The 23,457-nt window shown below is 38.9% G+C and overlaps 1 protein-coding gene across 2 annotated transcripts in view; it reads right to left on the minus strand.

Annotated features, from left to right (window-relative positions):
- Positions 1 to 23,457, minus strand: part of FGD6 (FYVE, RhoGEF and PH domain containing 6) — a 151,338-nt gene that overhangs the window by 107,034 nt on the left and 20,847 nt on the right. For both annotated transcript variants that reach the window (XR_013155874.1, XM_077111630.1), the window contains exon 3: positions 1,799 to 1,952. Coding sequence is in view for 1 of the 2 variants with exons in the window: in XM_077111630.1 (XP_076967745.1) it covers positions 1,799 to 1,952 (154 nt within the window). In the remaining variant the exon portion in view is untranslated. The remainder of the gene's footprint in view (positions 1 to 1,798; positions 1,953 to 23,457) is intronic.

Raw genomic sequence — 23,457 nt, forward strand, 5'->3', positions numbered from 1 at the left:
AATGAGACAAAATAAAGTTTCAGTGGCTGAGAGATTTCAAACAGAGTTGAGAGGTTATCCTGGAGGTTATTCTTATGTAGTATATAGATATTCCTTCTTAGTTTATAGTGTATTAAAGTGGCTGGAGGGAAGTACCTAAAACTGTTGAGTTGTGTTCCAGTAGCCTGATTCTTGAAGATGACTGTATAACTACACAGCTTTTACAATGTGAAAGTGTGATTGTGAAAACCTTGTGTGTCTGTTGCTCCATTTATCTAGGGTATAGATGGATGAGCAAAAAAATAAGATAAATAATGGGGGGATAAAGGGTAAAAAATTGGATAGACTGAAATACTAGTGGTCAATGAGAGGGAGGGGATGTATGAGTTTTTTCTTTTTATTTCTTTTTCTGAAACAATGCAAATGTTCTAAAAGTGATCACGGTGACGGATATACAACTATGTGATGATACTGTGAGCCACTGATTGTATACTATGTATGTGTGTGTGAAGATTCCTCAATAAAAATATTTTTTAAAAATTACAGTATGACAGATATCAATAAGAAACAGGAGGAATTACTTGATAGTCAAAAGAAAATCCACAAACTGCTGAAGGATACTGTGGCTTTTTAAGAACAATAGTTATTCATCTGTCTTAGGAGTCTTACAAACTCACCTGCTTTAAGGCTAAATAATTTTAGTGGTTACTCCCAACTCCACAATCCTATATTTTATAGCACTGAAATGAAGCCTTACTAGTAAGAAATAATAAACAAATGATCATTGAGTCTAATGGCATGCTGGACAGAGTTCTATAGCTTTACATACATCAAATCATTTAATCCTCACAATTCTAGGAGATTAGTACTATTATTTTTTCTACATATAAAATGGGGCTTTCTAACCTAATGAGGTTAAATAATTTGCCTGAGGTTATTGAGATCATAAGCGCTGGAGCTGGTACTTAAATCCAGACTGTTGCACAACAGTCTTAAATGAATAAACCAATTCTTTAAGACCAAAAATGAATTTAAACTGAGCAAAAATATGTTAAACTAGAAGCATAATCAATTAATAACTTATGGCATAGGTATTAGGTGAAATGGATTTTCTCCATGGTTTGATATGCTGTGTGGATCCTTTCATATTCCATCTCTTTATAATATTCCAAAACATCCTAGGGATATTGCTGATGTACTATTTTTTTTCCCCTCTACTTACGTCCTTACATAAAGAAATGTGATTTAAAATGGAACAGATATTTGAATATTTTTATACAATTTTGCTTTTAAAAAACTTCTTATAATGGAAAATTTCAAATTCACACCAAAGTACAAGACAGTATAATGAATCCTTATATACCTGTCACATAATGATCAAAACATGGCCAGTCTTGTTTCATTTACACCAACATGTGCACAGACACACAAACTCGCTTTTTTTAAAAGCAAATGCTGATGTACTAAATAGCAATCTTTATTTGACCCCTAAAAAGATTTGATTGTGTTGTGAAAATACATATAATTCCTTTCAAGAAATCTAAGTAAAAATGTTAGCAGTACAAGGAACAATCCTAAGGGGTTTTAGTTATCAAAAAAAAAAAAGCCAGTAGACACTATAAAACATAATTTCTCAAAAATTGCTAAATAACCTCTAGGTGATATTCACTTGAAAATACAGCATCTTAGGCTCTGTAGAAAAATATTTTATAAGTTTTAGAAAACCCTGGGTTTTTCGCTTATCATGCTGATAAATATTATTTCCAAGCATAGTGAGAGGCCAAGAAACACAAACGTAGAAACAAATACCAAAATATACCTGTTTATCTTCCAGCGGGTCAGGCTCTCCTTTACTCGAATCAGAACTGACATCATCTTCATCAGAACTGTTGATGACTTCCTCCTCATCAGAGGGAAGGCCATCCAGACCAAGGTCCAGCTCACAGTGTCCCTCCTGGGATGCTCTAGAATCGCTTCAATAGAAAGCATCACATTGATCACCTTCAATAATAACAAGGAGCACTTGCCAAAAACAAGCAAATAACATCAACCATCTCACCCTTGTGATTTAAGCAAGGTACAAGTAAAGGATGTAGAGGAAGGGAAACAGCAGGTTAGCAAAATGTCCCTTTCCCTTTCTCCTTCTCCCAACTTAAATGTTTGGGGGGATTAAAATGGGTTATCTTGAAAAACATGCATCTTAGTGACAGAAGGCGGGTGGGAAGCAAGTTTCCCAGTGGCTCTGTCCTATATGTTGGGAATTGAATAATTTCCCCCACAAAAGACATGTGCAAGTCCTAACCCTTCAGTCTCGAGGGTGTGAAACCCAATGATAAATAGGAACTTTGAACATGTTATTGGTTAAAGTGAGGCCAAAACAAATAAGGGTGGGCCTTAATCTAGTAGGACTGGAGTCCTATAAGGAACTGACAAAGCAGGAGCTGAGACCCGAGGAGGAGGGAGAAGGTCCCAGACCACCGTGATAGAGGAACAAACTGAGCCGGCACCAGAACCCTACAGACCTTGGAGAAAGCATGGCATGCCAACACCTTAATGTGGGGCCTCAAGCCTCTAAAACTGCAAGAGAATAAGTTCCTGTTGTTCAAGCCAACCCATTCTGTGGTGCCTGTCATAGTGGCCCTGGCAAACTAAGACACTAGGTGTCCATACATCTTCACCCCAAAAGAGTGGCTCTCCATTCCTATTAAAAACCAGGAAGTTTTATGGGACATGGATTAGGCAATCACAAAAAACACGGATGGTATGGGAATACCAGAAGAGCTGCTGCTCTGTGGTTCTCAGTGTCTGTGTTTTAGTTGTTGTTATTCTTGTTGTTTTTAAAATCCAACTAGCAAATCTATAAGGACTGGCAGGTACTGATGGTGACTGATCAACAACATATGTGCTGCTGTGAACATGTGCCCACCTCCCTGCTTATCACTGAATGGCTGATGTAACCATATTACAAGACATGGGAAGGAAAAGGGGTATTAACAGATTCTTAGGCTCTGCTTTAGACCTACTGAATCAGAAACTTCAGGCCCAGCAATTTGTGTTTTAACAAGCTTTCCATGTGATTCTTATACATGCAGACATTTAAAAACCACTGTGCTAGGCCATGTACTAACTGCTCACCCCCCTGACATCATCATTTCCCTATCTGTATTATAACAGTTACTCTGAACAAGATCTCTTGAATCTAAAAGTCACAGTTGCAATGTAATCAGTGTGGGGAATTCCACAGGAAAAGTTCCCCAGGAGCAAGATGGAAATAATTCTTTCTAGTGTTGGTTGTAAGGACTTCAGAAACAAATTGCCTGTAGCAACTGTTTTCCTGTCTTCAGTGCACAAAAATATCTACAGTGTAAAAAAGCATAGGTGGAGCCAGTAAAAATTCCACAGAAAATCATCAAGGTAAACATTCAAGCAAAATAAAGAGGCAGTTGCATTCCACTCTGGCAGGTCAAGGGCTGGTCACTCAACCTGCCAAGGCTCCTACAAGTTATGAGAATTTCATACGGGAGTCTTAAAAGCTGAAGCTAAATTTCCTGCTAGTTCTTGATCACACACTGGAGGACAGGGACTTACTTGTGTCGAGAGCTGTTCCCAAACCAGCTGGCCAGGGGCCAAAAGGAACAGCTCCCACTGCCTAAGACGGGCTTCCTATTACTCAGTGGCAGGGGCCTCAGGAAATCACCTCACAGCCTCATCAGGTAGGTGCACACCTTACCATGACACGGAGGAGGCTCATTCATGGGGAGGGGGTGGGCAGCCAGCTTCCTCGTTTCGTCTTGGGTGCAGAGGTGAGCCCCACCCAGCTCAGTAACAAGCTGTTGACTGAGATTAGGGAGAGTAAGTGAGAGGGCCCACCCACACAGACAGAAGAAAACATATCTTCACTTGCTTTTGTCTTAAATTCTTATCTCTTCATAACCCCTAAGAGCCTTAGTCAAAACGTGTTTCACCTGTGAGCAGCAGCAGTATCACCTGGGAGTTTTTTAGATGGAAAGTAACAAGCCCCACCCAGACCTACTGAATCAGAATCCGTGTTGTAATGAAATCCCCGGGACTGGAGTGAGACGAGCAGCTCTACAGAGGCTTTTTGAATCGGCCCATCTGGGTGCTGTTTTGGACCCCACCATATAAGAATTTAAGATAATTAGTTATAGGGCTATAGCACCTGTGAAGAAACTAAGTTCATTATATTTTTTCTAAAGAGGGAGCTGAGAAGCGGGTCTTGGTTAAAAGCTTGGAAAGCCATTATTAAGACAGTAACCAGGTGGTCACCAATCTATGAAGGATAGAAAAAGAATTCAATGACAAAACTCAACATTTAATAACAGGAAGAAAAAAAGATTTAAATATTACAGCTACATGGGTCAAAACGTACTGTCTTAAAATGCTGGGAGACTTTAGTTCCTAAAATTGCTTTACTTCAGAAAACATTCACTGAACCCCTCTTCCTATCTTCTCTCTTCCAAATTCTACACTATCAACCTGGACTGCACTTGATGGTCGATTTGTTTCTCACATTAAAATGTAAACTCCTAAGAAACAAGGAAATTGCCCTTTTCAGTTGAATCCCCAACATGCTGCCTAACACATCAGGCCCTCAACAAATTGTTACTGAATAAATAAAAATGCTATTAGAAAGCAACAGTGTTAAATTTCAGGAGAATCTGTGTTTATAGAGTGAAGATCACAAAGAAAGACTTTGGGAAAAAAACTGAAAATGTTCTATGGCTTAAAGGAGAACGGGCATCCTCAACATCCTGTTCAACGGGTGGAAGTGGGAACATTTGTGCTCAGGAAACAAAAAGGAGAACATTTGAGCTGCAGCAGGAGTCTCTTAAAGTAACCAATGGAAAATGAGCTTTGCAAAGATGACAGGCGCAGGCTATCAAGGGGGGTGAAAAATACCTCGACAGGCCCCAAACGGACCTTCAAGAGGTCTAGCGGACCTCGAAGACTGAACGGAATTGAAACGAGCTCGTCACACACTGATTGGGAACTCCTGCCATAAACAGTAAAGATTTCACTTATGATTGCTGACCCTTAGGAGGGCAGAAAGTGACAGTGCAAAGGGGCCTTTTAGGAGGATAATCCTGCAACCCAATGAGATGAACCAGAAGGGGGTGGGCAGTGGGGGCAGGGACAGAAGATGGGAAGGAGAGCTCCTGGGAGGGACTTTCAATAGGGCAGTGGCCTGAACTAGGGTGACTACGTCAGGGATTGAGGGAAAGAAAACTCATAAGTGAGTGTCAAGGGAAAAGGAACAGGATTAAAACTCAAGGAAGACACCAAGGTGTCAAGCCCCAGGTCAGCAGCACTGCGAGGGCTACATCAACTACCAGAGACTTTTTGTAAAGAAGGACCCAATTCGGAAGGAAAGATAATGGGTTTAGCCACAAAATTGAAAAGGTGACATCTACCATCTGCATTTACAAGCTCATTTCTATAAAATTGAAAAGAGAAAAATGATTAAAATATTTTCCCACAAGCTCGACTGTAGCTTCCAAATCCATTTAGATAATTTTAGACTTCTGATAATTAAATATGGATTCCTTACTGATAACAGTCATTTAGTTTGGGGTTCCTCTTCTATTCTTTTTATCTCCTTCCCAGTGTCAGGAAGTGAACATCCTAACAACGTCTGCTTTATGGAAGCTGAAAGAACAGTACTTAGTGCTTCCTCCACACCTTCCCGTCTGCCAATTTCATCATTTAACAATCTAAGTGAAAGGAAAGTAAGTTGTAACCATAACCAGAACACAGGCAAGTCCAGGTTCTACTTGCCCAGGCCATCCTTTACAAGTCAGGTTTGCCTGTGGAAGGAGTTTTACTTCTGGAGAATCATTTTCCAGTATACTGGAAGAAAGGCAGAGGATAATCAAGCTAGAAATAAATGCCTACTGAGGAGGTAACTGTTTCTTCAATTCCACATGCCAAGAGCTAGACGTTTGTAGTGAGCATTATTCAATGCCATCACTTTATTTTTTTTTTGCTGATATTATTTTCTATAAATGGACACTGGAAGTGTATCAAATTTCTCTTTCAGGTAAGATGTCGCATGAAGGATGATTTCTTTTTAAAAAGGAATTGTCTCTTCAAAAACACCTAATCCATTTCCTCTAAAACTTCTTTTAGGAACATAAAATCTGCACAATATCTAGTCATGCATAAAAGTTGTCAGGGTTCACCACAAAACACCCTTGTAAACCTCCAATAAAGAAACCAGCAAGCTGGTGATCCAAGATGGCGGCTTAGTAAGGTACATGCGTCTTAGTTCCTCCGACTCCAAATCAACTAATAGGTGAACAGAAACAGTACAGAACAGCTCCCGGGGCTACAGCAGGGAATGGACACACAGCGTAACCCAATCTGGGCTGGCTACTCTGACTGCGAAACTCGGCTGCGGTGAGTGAGATCCCCGAGCGGCGCGCGATTTCCCGAGCAGCCGCAGCTGCGGCGGTCCGAGCTAATCCCTCCCTCCTTCCCGGGCTGGCTGAGAGACTCAGAGAGACAAGCTTTCCAGCCAAGGCAGCCGGCGCCACACTTTTGCGGGTGGGTTCGAGTCTCGGCTTCGAGTCCGCGACTACGAGTCTCGGATCAGAGGGCTATCCAAAGTCTGGGCTGGCAAGTCTGACTGCGAGACTTGGCTGCGGCGAGACCCCCGAGTGGCGCGTGATTTCCCGAGCAGCCGCAGCTGCGGCAGTCCGAGCTAATCCCTCCCTCCTTCCCGGGCTGGCTGAGAGACTCGGAGAGACAAGCTTCCCAGCCAAGGCGGCCGGCGCCACACTTGTGCGGGCGGCTTCGAGTCTCAGCTTCGAGTCCGCGGCTACGAGTCTCGGATCAGAGGGCTATCCAAAGTCTGGGCTGGCAAGCCTGACTGCGAGACTTGGCTGCAGCGAGACCCCCGAGCGGCGCGCGATTTCCCGAGCAGCCGCAGCTGCGGCGGTCCGAGCTAATCCCTCCCTCCTTCCCGGGCCGGCTGAGAGTATCGGAGAAGCAAGTTTCCCAAGCCGAGGCAGGCGGCGCCCTTCTTTTGCGGGCGGCTTCGAGTCTCGGCTTTGAGTCCGCGGCTACGAATCTCGGATCACAGGGCTATCCAAAGTCTGGGCTGGCTAGACTGACTGCGAGACTCGGCTGCGGTGAGACCCCCGAGCGGCGCGCAATTTCCCGATCAGCGGCAGCTGCAGTGGTCCGAGCTACTCCCTCCCTCCTTTCCCGGCCGGCTGAGAGTATTGGAGAAGCAAGTTTCCCAAGCCGAGGCAGGCGGCACCCCTCTTTTGCGGGCGGCTTCGAGTCTCTGCTTCGAGTCCGCGGATACGAGTCTCGGATCAGAGGGCTATCCAAGCCGCGGTAGCCCCCCCTCCGCGGGAGGCTTCCTGGTCCGGTGGGGAATCTCCCAGGCCCGCTGTGGCCCACAACCAGCCACAGGGTCCCCTCAAGCCGCGGCAGCTGACGCCCCCACCACGCGCGGCCTCTGAACCAATGGAGAGAATTGGATCCGAAATCCCCAGGCCGCGGAGATCGGTGACTGGGGGAGACCCATTCCAAACACTTGAGACAAACGTGTGCCACGTGCGCCACGTACTGGGCAAGATAAGAAAAACAGATCCCAGAGATTTCACAGAAAAATCTTACAACCTTGCTGGGTCCGACACCCAGAGAAATCTGAATAAATGCCCAGACGCCAGCAGCAGAAGATAATTGTCCACGCTCAAAAGATTGAGAATATGGCCCAGTCAAAGGAACAAACCAATAGCTCAAATGAGACACAAGAGCTGAGACAACTAATGCTGAATATACGAACAGAAATGGAAAACCCCTTCAAAAATGAAATCGATAAATTGAGGGAGGACATGAAGAGGACATGGGCTGAACATAAAGAAGAAATAGAAAAACTGAAAAAACAAATCGCAGAACTTATGGAAGTAAAGGATAAAGTAGCAAACATAGAAAAAATAATGGATAGCTACAATGATAGATTTAAAGAGACAGAAGATAGAATTAGTGATTTGGAGGATGGAACATCTGAATTCCAAAAAGAAACAGAAACTATAGGGAAAAGAATGGAAAAATTTGAACAGGGTATCAGGGAACTCAAGGACAATATGAACCGCACAAATATACGTGTTGTGGGTGTCCCAGAAGGAGAAGAGAAGGGAAAAGGAGGAGAAAAACTAATGGAAGAAATTATCACTGAAAATGTCCCAACTCTTATGAAAGACCTAAAATTACAGATCCAAGAAGTGCAGCCCACCCCAAAGAGATTAGACCCAAATGGGGATTCTCCAAGACACTTACTAGTTAGAATGTCAGAGGTCAAAGAGAAAGAGAGGATCTTGAAAGCAGCAAGAGAAAAACAATCCATCACATACAAGGGAAAGCCAATAAGACTATGTGTAGATTTCTCAGCAGAAACCATGGAAGCTAGAAGACAGTGGGATGATATATTTAAAATACTAAAAGAGAAAAACTGCCAACCAAGACTCCTATATCCAGCAAAATTATCCTTCAAAAATGAGGGAGAAATTAAAACATTCTCAGACAAAAAGTCACTGAAAGAATTTGTGACCAAGAGACCAGCTCTGCAAGAAATACTAAAGGGAGCACTAGAGTCAGATACAAAAAGACAGAAGAGAGAGATATAGAAAAGAGTGTAGAAAGAAGGAAAATCAGATATGATATATATAATACAAAAGGCAAAATGTTAGAGGAAAATATTATCCAAACAGTAATAACACTAAATGTCAATGGACTGAATTCCCGAATCAAAAGACATAGATTGGCAGAATGGATTAAAAAACAGGATCCTTCTATATGCTGTCTACAGGAAACACATCTTAGACCCAAAGATAAACATAGGTTGAAAGTGAATGGTTGGGAAAAGATATTTCATGCAAATAACAACCAGAAAAGAGCAGGAGTGGCTATACTAATATCCAACAAATTAGACTTCAAATGTAAAACAGTTAAAAGAGACAAAGAAGGACACTATCTACTAATAAAAGGAACAATTAAACAAGAAGACCTAACAATCATAAATATTTACGCACCGAACCAGAATGCCCCAAAATACGTGAGGAATACACTGCAAACACTGAAAAGGGAAATAGACTCATATACCATAATAGTTGGAGACTTCAACTCACCACTCTCATCAATGGACAGAACATCTAGACAGAGGATCAACAAAGAAATAGAGAATCTGAATATTACTATAAATGAGCTAGACTTAACAGACATTTATAGGACATTACATCCCACAACAGCAGGATACACCTTTTTCTCAAGTGCTCATGGATCATTCTCAAAGATAGACCATATGCTGGTTCACAAAGGAAGTCTTAACAAATTTAAAAAGATTGAAATCCTACACAACACTTTCTCGAACCATAAAGGAATGATGTTGGAAATCAATAATAGGCAGAGTGCCAGAAAATTCACAAATACGTGGAGGCTCAACAACACACTCCTAAACAACGACTGGGTCAAAGAAGAAATTGCTAGAGAAATTAGCAAATACCTCGAGGTGAATGAAAATGAAAACACAACATATCAAAACTTATGGGACGCAGCAAAGGCAGTGCTAAGAGGGAAATTTATTGCTCTAAATGCCTATATCAGAAAAGAAGAAAAGGCAAAAATTCAGGAATTAACTATCCATTTGGAAGAACTGGAGAAAGAACAGCAAGCTAACCCCAAAGGAAGCAAAAGGAAAGAAATAACAAACATTAGAGCACAAATAAATGAAATTGAAAACATGAAAACAATAGAGAAAATCAATAAGGCCAGAAGTTGGTTCTATGAGAAAATCAATAAGATTGATGGGCCCTTAGCAAGATTGACAAAAAGAAGAAGAGAGAGGATGCAAATAAATAAGATCAGAAATGGAAGAGGAGACATAACTACTGACCTCACAGAAATAAAGGAGGTAATAACAGGATACTATGAACAACTTTACGCTAATAAATACAACAATTTAGAGGAAATGGACGGGTTCCTGGAAAGACATGAACAACCAACTTTGACTCAAGAAGACATAGATGACCTCAACAAACCAATCACAAGTAAAGAAATTGAAGCAGTCATTCAAAAGCTTCCTAAAAAGAAAAGTCCAGGACCAGACGGCTTCACATGTGAATTCTATCAAACATTCCAGAAAGAATTAGTACCAACTCTCCTCAAACTCTTCAAAAAAATCGAAGTGGAGGGAAAACTACCTAATTCATTCTATGAAGCCAACATTACCCTCATACCAAAACCAGGCAAAGATATTACAAGAAAAGAAAACTACAGGCCGATCTCTCTAATGAATATAGATGCAAAAATCCTCAATAAAATTCTAGCAAATCGTATCCAACAACACATTAAAAGAATTATACATCATGACCAAGTAGGATTCATCCCAGGTATGCAAGGATGGTTCAACATAAGAAAATCAATTAATGTAATACACCATATCAACAAATCAAAGCAGAAAAATCACATGATCATCTCAATTGATGCAGAGAAGGCATTTGACAAGATTCAACATCCTTTCCTGTTGAAAACACTTCAAAGGATAGGAATACAAGGGAACTTCCTTAAAATGATAGAGGGAATATATGAAAAACCCACAGCTAATATCATCCTTAATGGGGAAAAATTGAAAACGTTCCCCCTAAGATAAGGAACAAGACAAGGATGTCCACTATCACCACTATTATTCAACATTGTGTTGGAGGTTCTAGCCAGAGCAATTAGACAAGAAAAAGAAATACAAGGCATCAAAATTGGAAAGGAAGAAGTAAAACTATCACTGTTTGCAGACGATATGATACTATACCTCGAAAACCCGGAAAAATCCACAACAAAACTACTAGAGCTAATAAATGAGTACAGCAAAGTAGCAGGTTACAAGATCAACATTCAAAAATCCGTAGCATTTCTACACACTAGCAATGAACAAGCGGAGGGGGAAATCAAGAAACGAATCCCATTTACAATTGCACCTAAAAGAATAAAATACCTAGGAACAAACTTAACTAAAGAGACAAAAAACCTATATAAAGAAAACTACAAAAAACTGCTAAAAGAAATCACAGAAGACCTAAACAGATGGAAGGGCATACCGTGTTCATGGATTGGAAGACTAAATATAATTAAGATGTCAATCCTACCTAAATTGATTTACAGATTCAATGCAATACCAATGAAAATCCCAACAACTTATTTTTCAGAAATAGAAAAACCAATAAGCAAATTTATCTGGAAGGGCAGGGTGCCCCGAATTGCTAAAAACATCTTACGGAAAAAAAACGAAGCTGGAGGTCTTGCACTGCCTGACTTTAAGGCATATTATGAAGCCACAGTGGTCAAAACAGCATGGTATTGGCATAAAGATATATCGACCAATGGAATCGAATAGAGTGCTCAGATATAGACCCTCTCATCTATGGACATTTGATCTTTGATAAGGCAGTCAAACCAACTCACCTGGGACAGAACAGTCTCTTCAATAAATGGTGCCTAGAGAACTGGATATCCATATGCAAAAGAATGAAAGAAGACCCATATCTCACACCCTACACAAAAGTTAACTCAAAATGGATCAAAGATCTAAACATTAGGTCTAAGACCATAGAACAGTTAGAGGAAAATGTAGGGAGATATCTTATGAATCTTACAATTGGAGGCGGTTTTATGGACCTTACACCTAAAGCAAGAGCACTGAAGAAGGAAATAAATAAATGGGAACTCCTCAAAATTAAACACTTTTGTGCATCAAAGAACTTCATCAAGAAAGTAGAAAGACAGCCTACACAATGGGAATCAATATTTGGAAACGACATATCAGATAAAGGTCTAGTATCCAGAATTTATAATGAGATTGTTCAACTCAACAACAAAAAGATAGCCAACCCAATTACAAAATGGGAAAAAGACTTGAATAGACACTTCTCAGAGGAGGAAATACAAATGGCCAAAAGACACATGAAGAGATGCTCAATGTCCCTGGCCATTAGAGAAATGCAAATCAAAACCACAATGAGATATCATCTCACACCCACCAGAATGGCCATTATCAACAAAACAGAAAATGACAAGTGCTGGAGAGGATGCGGTGAAAGAGGCACACTTATCCACTGTTGGTGGGAATGTCAAATGGTGCAACCACTGTGGAATGCAGTTTGGCGGTTCCTCAAAAAGCTGAATATAGAACTGCCATACAACCCAGCAATACCATTGCTGGGAATCTACTCAAAGGAATTAAGGGCAAAAACTCAAACAGACATTTGCACACCAATGTTTATAGCAGCGTTATTTACAATTGCAAAGAGATGGAAACAGCCAAAATGTCCATCAACAGACGAGTGGCTAAACAAACTGTGGTATATACATACGATGGAATATTATGCAGCTTTAAGGCAGGATAAACTTATGAAGCATGTAATAACATGGATGGACCTAGAGAACATTATGCTGAGTGAGTCTAGCCAAAAACTAAAAGACAAATATTGTATGGTCCCAATGATGTGAATCGACACTCGAGAATAAACTTGGAATATGTCATTGGTAACAGAGTTCAGCAGGAGTTAGAAACAGGGTAAGATAATGGGTAATTGGAGCTGATGGAATACAGACTGTGCAATAGGACTAGATACAAAAACTCAAAAATGGACAGCACAATAATACCTAATTGTAAAGTATTCATGTTAAAATACTGAATGAAGCTGCATCCGAGCTATAGGTTTTTGTTTTGTTTTGTTTTGTTTGTTTTGTTCTTATTATTATTACTTTTATTTTTTTTCTCTATATTAACATTCTATATCTTTTTCTGTTATACTGCTAGTTCTTCTAAACCGATGCAAATGTACTAAGAAACGATGATCATGCATCTATGTGATGATGTTAAGAATTACTGATTGCATATGTAGAATGGTATGATTTCTTAAAAAAAAATGGTCAGCACAATACTGCCTAATTGTAATGTAATTATGTTGGAACGCTGAATGAAGCTGCATCTGAGCTATAGTTTTTTTTTTCTCTTATATATTTTTATACTTTTTATTTTTATTTGTGTTTTCTCTCTGTGTTATCACTTTATTTCTTTTTCTGTTGTCGTGCTATTTCTCTCTCTAAATCGATGCATATGTACTGAGAAATGATGACCATACACCTATGTGATGATATTAAGAATTACTGATTGCATATGCAGAATGGATTGATTTCTAATGTTGTGTTAGTTAATTTTTTTTTAATTAATAAAAAAAAAAAAAAAAAAAAAAGAAACCAGCAAGGGGGAGGAGGACGAAGACGGCAGAAAGAGAAAAAGGAGAGGCAAAGTTAAAAAACCTTTCCAAGCACTGAATCAGCTCCTCTGCTGACAAATGCAATAATCTTTTCTTCTCTTACCTATGATTTTATTGAGTCCCTTAACAAATAATGGTCTATGTAATACCCCAAAAATGTGAAGAAAGAAGATGATTTCAATACCCTCACCTTCAGAAGTGTTTCTTTCTCACTTCCAAGTCACAACATGTAAATCTGAACTTCTGTGACCTTTTTTCTTTCTCTTTTCTGCCTGCCCCAAACTGAACAGAACCTGCTCTTCCTCAGGATGCTGTTACAAATTTTTTTTTCAAGTGCTGTCTCATTATGAGTTGGTGATACTATGTTTCCTCTGGCTGCTTTCATGTTTGTCACAGAGTGAGTAGAAAACCACCATTAAGAATTTGTAAGATGAACATGACATGGAACTTGTAAGACGAACATGACGTGGAAAATCAGCAAAAAAAACTAAAAATACGTTATGAATTATAATATGACAAATACATAAAAATTGGTTCACAATTTTAACTAGGAAATTATTTCTATTAAGCTTCACCAAGAAGCTTTTTATTGTTACTTCTGTTTCCTTATGAAACTGCAGATTCAAGTGTCACATGAAAACCATGAATCAAATCAACAAAAAACAATCTTAAAAACATTTTTATTCTCATTTTCGGATCTTCTTCTCAATTACACTGTATTTCTGGAACCTCCTCTATCCCCCACTCAGATCATTTTCTGGGAACTACCTCTAAAAAAAGTAAGCCACCTCTCTCTTAGAAAACATGGCACAACTTTTGAAAGAACCATATGTGGCCATTTTCATTCTCTAATAATGCAAGATTCATATTTTATGTTGTGTTTTTAGGTTTTCCCAGCCCAGGCTCTTGCACTATTATTTTAAGCATGTGCAGAGCCAGAGTGACAGAACCTAAAAGCCAACAGATAACACAAAATCTGAGGCATACTTCTCTGACCTGAACAGTTACCAGGTTCAACATGTGTGACTCCTCTGTGCTAGGAGGTAAACCAGGCATCTAATAGGTCTGGAATTCCATTACTAACCATAACAAAAAAAGAAACATTGATGTTTCAATAATATACACAGTAGTGGTTGGCTGATGTTCCTATTAAAGTACATATGAAAAAAGTCCATTTTCCTACAAGAAGGCGTACACATTAATTCTAGTCTTTCTTTGTGAGCCTGCCTAAAGATCAGGACAAAATAATCAATTATTTTATTATCACAATTTCGGTAAAATAAATCTATAATTTAACACAGGTATAGGTTGTACATTAGCTTTTTTATTTAAATGCTTTAATAACCACAGAATAAAAATAAAATCACTAAAATTTTAAAGCAATAGCACAGCAGGAATTTGTCAGAAAGAAAAGGAGAAACTGTCAGCATAAAATATACATATACTATTAATGTTTTACTCTTCGGTTCATGAATTCTAGAAGTGCTAACTACCATACCTTTAAAACTAGAAACTGAGGTTCTACAGCTTCAGAAAAAGAAAGCACAAAAAATACCAGTTTTCCCGAAATGTGAACTAACTCAAGGGTTGTCTAAAATTGGCTCTGGTGCCGGTTAGAAAGGACTACGACTGGCTTCAGGGATGGAGTTTGAAAATTGAGACTGTTTCGTTTTCTTGGAGCAAAACCTCCATCCTTAGAAATACCATTTCCATCCCCTTTCCCAGGAATGCATTTATTACTAGGATTCCTAAAATTGTACTCTACTGATTAAAAACAAAATCAAGATCAGCACCTCAAGGCTGCCATTTAAAATACAGTCCACACAGGACAACTCCAAAATTGATTTAAAAAAAAAAAAAGGAATTTCAAAGTTCCTTACAAAGGAAGCCTACTCCGATGCTTATATGTAATTAGTTATGAAGTCATTAAGGATTACTAAAGAAAAGCAGTTTTAGAAAGAATTTCAATTACTGCCCATTAGAGGAGACGAGTTAAATAAATTGGGGTACATGCACACAATGAATTAATCAATACTGGTTTAAAAAAGGACATGCATCTATAATATAGATTGCTCTCTCAGAAACACTGTTAAGGTCAAAAGAAATTAAGGCACAAAAGTGTATACCCATTTGTGTTAATATATATATATATATATATATATATATATATATATATATATATAAAGTATTTGTGTGCATATATATGTATATTACAAATAGCTCTATATATACAGGCTATCACTGGAAAAACACAGAAGAAATCAGTAACAATGGTTGCCTTTGGTAGGAAAGGCCTGTGGTAAGGAACAGACTTTATTTACCCACTGATGCTTTTTAAAAACACTTCTATCATGATGTATTACTACCTTTTCAAAAACAACGCACACATTCACACATACAGAAACTGAAGTTTTATAAAAGGCGGTTGATGCAAAACTCTGGGGATAGTTTATTTCTTCCCCAGAGTGACAAATAAAAAAAGAAAGATACTTAGAGGTCTGCACATTTTCAAGGTGCCTTTCTTTTAAGCTTTTTAAACTAATAGACTATGCCTTTCCCTTCCTTCCGTTAGGGGCCTTCTGGGGACAGCCAATAGCACTAAGTGGTCTTTATATTTGTCTAGACAATAGGTAGGAGGGGTTACCTTCAGACTAGCATAGGAAGAAAAAAAGTCAGTGATTACTCAACAGTCCTGCCAGGACCACCAAAGCACCAGGCAGCTCTGACTGCGCTGCAGAGAAGAGCACCTCAGAGCTGGGCGTCCCTCCTAGCACCCCACCTGGACCATGGAGAACTCCCTGACCTGCGAGGAAGGGTGGTTACGGCCCCCCAGGGCTCCTGGTGCTATCTTACACACACAAGAGGAGCCAAAAGGGGTTCACAGTCCTGGATACTTTGCCCGCTAGCTGGGAGACACCAGGTTCAAGCCTGAGATGTTCCTAACTACCTACAGAGGAATCCACTGTTGTAAAACAATTTCTCCTGGATAAATCCCTTTGTCCATACAAACAGAGAAGCAGTTGATTGACCTCAGACTTACTTCCAAATAAAATATAGCAGATTTCCAACCCAGTTTTGTCACTGTACAAAGATGGTGCATTTTTTTTCGATGGCGCTTTTTTTTAACTGAAAAAAACATTTTAGAAAATAAAGTTTGGGTGGAATTAACATTATTTCTCCCCCTTACCTTCTCATTATGTAATAAGTAAAGCAGTTACTTAGCATCAGATCAAATAAAGGCCATGAGAAATAAATAATGAGGTTGGATGGCTACATGAAAGCACTTCCTATTTGCATATATACATACATCCATATTGTGATGGTTAATTTCATGTGTCATCTGTCTAGGTTATGTTGTCCAGTTGTTTGGTCAGCAAGACCTGGCCTGATTTGTTACTGTGAAGGTACTTCTAGATGGATTTCCATTTCTAATCAGCTGACTTGTCTCTATAACTGATTGCATCTACAATCAAAAAAGGTGATTGCCCCCAGCAATGTGGAAGTCTCTTCATCCAATTGGCTGATGGTCTTAAAAGCCAGAATTGAGGATTTCCAGAATCAGAAATCTTTCTGCCTCAACCCCAGCCTACCAGCTTCCCGTGGGGAATTTGCACTCAACTTCAGAATCACCTTTATTGGAGTTGTCAGTTTGTACCCTACCCTATGGAATTTGGACTTAACAGACCCCAAGGTCACATAACCCAATTTCTTGTACGAAAAAAGGTGAGGATGACTTTCTAAAAAAGAACAAATGAAAATTAACTTGTGCTAAATATTAAAGGCAGTGCACAGCCACGAACAGCTACAGAGCTAGAGAAACCAGCACACCCGTCAGGTTGTGGGGTGTGCAGGGGGCGGGAAGGCAGTGATGTCTCTTGAGAGAACAGATTCCAGCAAATGGAAGGAAGAACAAAGGTATCTTGAGTAAGAGAGGACTAGAGAGGAAACAAGGCATGGAGGGAGGGATGGAAGTGAAGAAAGAGCTGACCCGAGGTAGGGTGGGGCATTTCTGTGTGATGACAGCTGCTAAGCTAGAGAGAGGTTGTGACTGTGACTGCGAGCACCAAGACAGAAGACACAATCATCATCCATGGTGGGGACTGGGCATCCAAACCTGACTCCTTCTGGCTTTGACAGGTTCTGTCTAACACTAGGGTAAGGCGCCAATCAGGACTTTGAGGCTATGTGGAGAGGAGAGGAAAACAGCTCACCTTCTGTCTCCTTTCTCTAACAGGGAGACCACTGGTGCTCGTGTCCACGGCACATGCCACATTGTTTCCTCTAATGTCTTTTCATCTAATCCTAACAGCCAGTGAAAAGGTGACCACTCCCTCTGTCCATGTAATGCTCTTGAATGTGACTGAGTAGAAAGCACTGTGGTATAAGGCCTAAATTTAAGGCCCAGGATGATATGTCCCCTTGACATATGGCAAATCAGGAGAGCTTGAAGGGCCTAACTGCAAGGCCTTCCCAACTGTGTTCCCATGGATAAGGTCTCCTGGCCAAACAACCCTCCTTATCATGGGGACCAGGCACAACTCCTGCTTATTCAGGAGTAGCAGGCTTCAGTTCCCTGACACCTGCAGAATTACTCAAACAAGCCAACTGCATCCTCTTGCAGGAACCAGGGGTCACCCATTCTATTGACACTACTAAGCCTGCCTCTCACAGCCCCTGGTTATACACTCTGTTCCTGAGCACAACCCCCCAGGCCCTGCATGGCATGCTGTGTCCTCCCACACCGGCTGTGAACAGATGTGATTAATAAACTGCTGTCAATTTCATCTGTCCAGTGGCGGACATCACGTGTTTGGCCATCCCCATAACTTAAGCGTGGGAAACCTTCTCTTATCAGTGGGTTGAAGAGGAGGCTATTAATACAACCATCAAAAAGGGTTCTACACTCTGGGATCCTTAAGTACAAAGCAGGTACTGATAATTTCTCATAGGATTATCCTGAGAAAAAACACTGAAAGGTGTATAACGTTAGCTTCATGTATGCCTTAGTATGTTTTGCATATACATCCAGTCTGTGCTGTGATAAACTCAAGTAATTTTCCCATTAAAAATTAACATTACATGTTACAGAAATGTGATATTTTCCATATTACAGAATGTTAAATGCTACATTAAATACAGACCCCACTATAACAAAATTGTGGAAAATTACAAGGAAACCAGTAGTTAAACCCAAAGGATATCTGCTTTCAGCTCCAGATTTTATTTTATACAAATCTAAACGACTGTCTCATTTGCTAACATTTATGACAGCCTGGACTTGGGATTTCCCACTGATATGGGAAAGAGGATAGTAAGTTGCTTGGGAGTCAATAAAGTGACAGAGGGGGAAGTTAAATTGTTGCTCAGAACATATTAGCCCACTTCCTTATTTAAAAAAATTACACATGAAAAACTATTTACCATTTTTCATCCTCAGGTACAACCCACATAAGAAATATCTTAATCTCTGTTCAAGACCAACTATAAATCATCAATAACCCATAGATTCCTGTGGACCCCATTTCCTTCTGGAAGCACCATGGGTACAAGTCCATTTGTTTAAGGCTGGGAGGCTACGGAAGGCATCAAGAAAGGACACGGTGGGTGGGCCACAGTGGCTCAGCAGGCAAAAATGCTTGCTAGCCATGCCAGAGGACCCAGGTTCGATTCCCGGTCCCTGCCCACGTCAAAAAAAAAAAGAAAAAAAGAAAGGACGCGGGTTTCTTCTTCCACGCTTAATCCCATGCATCAGTGATCTTTCCACTACCTATACGGCTGACAGGCCCCTCATTTATTTTTAGCTTATTGGGAAACCAAGAAAAATCATAACATTTCTATTAAACTTGGGGAATATTTTTGAAAGCTAGGGTCAGGGAAAATGGAAGGGAAGTGAAAATAAGCTTGTGCTCAATAAGTGAGAAAAACCGATTCAATTTTGAGAGGCTCATAAACCAAACATAGCACCATAATTTCATACCTCTGTAGGAGTAAAAGAATGCTTTTCATTCCTTCTCTCCTCAATAGAGGCATTCACTTGGCTGTGTATACTGCCGAGCTATTTAAGTTCTTTCATTTTACATTTCCCTAGACTATAAAATTGAGATACTACCACCTGCTGTGAACATTAAATGAGATAATGTGATCATATCTGGATATACAATGGAAGGAAATAAATAGAACTTTTTAAAAAGCAGGCATGAGAAGAGGTCGGATATCTTGATCCATTAAACTAAATAAGCAGAATGGCAAAAGGAACAAGAATTTTTTCTTATTCACCCCTAGTAACTCCAGATCGGATGATATTTGATCTATTTTTTACAAGAATGAATTAATAAACAAATGGACTTTTTCCTTACATCTCACACATACACAATTAAGTGTGTCGGCAAATCTGACCTCTGTTATTTTGTAAGGCCCATGAGCTAAGAATGGTTTTTACATTTTTAAATTGCTGAAAAAATTCAAAACAAGAAAAATATTTTTGTGACGTAAAAATTACATAAAATTCAAATTTCCATGACCATAAATGAAGTTTTATTGGAACACAGACACTTTCATTCTTTTGTAATGCTTTCATGCAGCAGAATTAAATAGTTGCAATGGAGACCATATGTCCATACAACTTGAAATATTAACTATCTGACCCTTCACAGAAAAAGTTTGTAGACTCACAAGAAGTCATTTATCTGCTTTGGAGACAAACTGCCTATATTGGAATTTCAGCTCTGTCATTGACTAGCTAAGCAACATTGAGGAAGTTCTTAACCTAACTGTTCCTCAGTTTTCTCATCTATAAAATGGGAATAATAATAGTGCACACCTGACAGTGCTTGGGGAAGATTAAGAGAATTAATATAAGTAATGCAGTAATAACAATACCTGGAACATAAAAAGCGAATTTGCTTACTTGTATTCTCTTCTGCTATATATACGTATATTGTATACTTACTATGTTATATAATAAGTATTATATATGTTATATAAAATACTATATATCGTATACTTACATAGTATGTATACAATATATAGTATTATATATAGTATAAACTATAATATTAAAAAAAAATTACTGTAGACGCTTAAAAGCCTTGAACAGTATAGAAACTACTTCAGAGAGATGCTTCTGCATTATCAGTCATGTGAAACAGCTCACTGCCCGCTTGTATGTCTGAGTAAAGAACTCCTACACTACGTCATATGAGCCAAAGATTTGCAGCGGGTCATTCCTGGGGCTTCTTTTCCTTGTTTAATTTCACAGCTTTTTTTTTTCTGGTAGCTTATTACTTGTACAGTAATATCCTGGAGCATAAAATAATTAAGCTCAATATTGTCTCATTTCTAAAAGAATTTTAGTCACCAACATTAAACAGTGAATAATTTAGAGGTGGCCCACTTTATTTCAAGATATTTTTTTCCTTTTAATATTTTTATTAATAAAACAATATACAAACACATAAAACATTCTTAACATACAAACGTTCCATACATGGTATACAATCAATGGCTCATAATATCATCACATAATTGTTATTCATTGCCATGATCATTTTTTTGGAACATTTTTGCATCACTCCAGAAAAAGAACTAAAAAAGTATAAAGAAAAAACTCATACATATCATACCCCTTCCCCTCCCTCTCATTGACCACTAGTATTTACAACTACCCAATTTATTTTAACCGTTGTTCCCCCATTATTTGTTTATTTTTATCCATATTTTTTATGTATCTGTCCATACCCTAGTTAAAAGGAGCTTCAGACACAAGGTTTTCACAATCACACAGTCACACTGTTAAAGCTATATCATTATACAATCATCTGCAAGAAACAAGGCTATTGGAAAACAGCTCTACAGTTCAGGTACTTCCCCCCAGCCACTTCAATACACCATAAATGAAAAAGGGGATGTCTATATAATGCATAAAAATAACCTCCAGGATAACCTCTAGACTCTGTTTGAAATCTCTCAGCCACTGACACTTTATTTTGTCTCATTTCTTTCTTCCCCCTTTTGGTCAAGAAGGTTTTCTCAATACCTTGGTGCCAGGTCCCCATCTCAACCTGGGATTTCTGTCCCACACTGCCATGTGGGATGGCATGGAAGTCATGTCCAACACAGAAGAGGAGGGCAGCAAAACAGTTCTTTTTTTAAGCACTTTTTAAAAAGCTACCTCATCTCTCTTTGGAAAATACAATCACATTAACAACAACCTTTGTGAGTGGCACAGGAAGAAAGGTCTGAATGGCATAAAAAGCATATGTGATTACTTAGGCAATCCATGTGCTGATTCCTTTGGAAACATGAAATTCATTTTGCAATGTAAAGCAAAGTACCCTTATTTCTTTTCTAAATACAGATTTTCATGTTGGCTTAAACTGCAAAGAGTCTAGTAGACTGCACTTGAAAACACTGATTCCCTGCTCTGAGCCACTGGCTAAAGGCACCGGAAAAAAAAAGAGAGAGAGAGAGAGAGAGAAAAGGAAGAAAGTAAGGAGAAATTAAGATACCAGAAAACAGTGAGAAAAGAAAGAGGAGAGAATAGAATGAAGGAGTGGGCAGAAAGAGAAAGGGCCTTGCATCCACGCATTTATGCACAGATGCCCCTATTCCATAAACATGCATTAAGCTCCTAGAGGGTAAGCAAGCTTCAGGTTTCCTACTAAGGCTTCACAAGTAAAGGAAGACAAGGTTCCTGCCCTGTGCTGTCAGGCTCAGTACCTAGAAGATAACAATCGCCTCCCAAGGGAAAGAGTTTAACCACATCCAAACTTTCCATTCATTCTAAAACTTTCCATATTAAAGAACACAACCAGCAAAGCAACAACAAAAAGACCCAATAAACATTTCTCTTGAGTTGAGTAGGTGGGGAGGGTGGTAATCAGGGGAAAGGAAGGGAGCATTTTATTTTTAACTTTAAGCACATTTAACTTGGAAAAAAAAAAGGATTCTATACACCTTTTATAGTTAAAAAAATTAATACATAAAGAATTGAAAACCTCCAGTCTCCCTACTCAATGATTAATCTCAATTCTTTTAAGCATTCCTCATAAATAGTTTTTATATTTAGTGAGGAAAGGTCCAGGGCAAGGAAAGAGGAAGGGTTGAAAGCAGCTATTCCACATCTAGCTCTCCCCCAAAATGTTGGAAAACAGACCATGTTGGCCTGTGGATTATGGCCACAATTTCCAGTATAATTCCTGTAGACGGGATAAATGAACACACTCATAACTCCCTAGACGATCTATCCATCCTCAGGGAAAAGGAGACATTCCCTTTACTTTGCAGGGTAAACCCAGGGAAGAAAGAATGTTTCCTCTCTGAGAGTCAAGTAGGCATGGTTAAATGGAAGCTTCCATAAATTCCAGCATTCTCTGTTCATAGTCGCAGATTTTACTTAAGGAATCTACCACAAGATATTATCAGAGGAGCCAGGAGAAATATTTACTGGGGCCAAAATTTAAATAAGAAGCAGCTCAAGAGATTAATTTGTACAGTACAGAAGAGCATATAAAAAACCCCAACACTTTTGCTTCATAATGGAGAGAGTGCTCAATAAGAATTAAAAATGCTTAGCATTACTATCAAGAGTTAACTTAATAAGGGAACATTCAAGAAAACAGCTAAGATCTCATTTTAGCCTACTGTATGAAAGCATCACCAATGAATAATAATCCCTAAGTATAAGAACATTTTAAATTCATTTTACCTTAAAATAAAATCTCCTGAACCCAGCCAGAGCTCATATATTTGCTTATTTTTGCTATTTAAATTTTGCTCTACAAAAAAAGTCAAATTTAAAAAGACCAAAACTCATTTTTTTAAATAATCACAGAAACTTCAACCTTCAAATCTTTTATAATCTTCACTAGCCTTAACACCAACTTTTATTTTAAAAGTTCCTTTTACACTTTCTCAAACATTGTGCTTTGCACACAGTGAATGTATATTAAGTACCTATTAACTAGAAATAATATTTAATAGATAAAGAGTAAAGACAATCTATTAAATAGTTTGCACAGGTTATTTCTACAAACCCATAAACTTATTTTACCAGATTTCCTAATAGCTAAAACATGGGATTTTATCTGCTGTACAGCAGAAATGCTAAAAGATAAAGGAAAAAAGTTACTATTTCTTATAAGTTATATTTTTCTAAAAGATTTTCTAACTCCTTGGG

The sequence above is a fragment of the Tamandua tetradactyla genome, chromosome 7 (genome assembly GCF_023851605.1).
Source record: "Tamandua tetradactyla isolate mTamTet1 chromosome 7, mTamTet1.pri, whole genome shotgun sequence".
Lineage (NCBI taxonomy): Eukaryota > Metazoa > Chordata > Mammalia > Pilosa > Myrmecophagidae > Tamandua > Tamandua tetradactyla.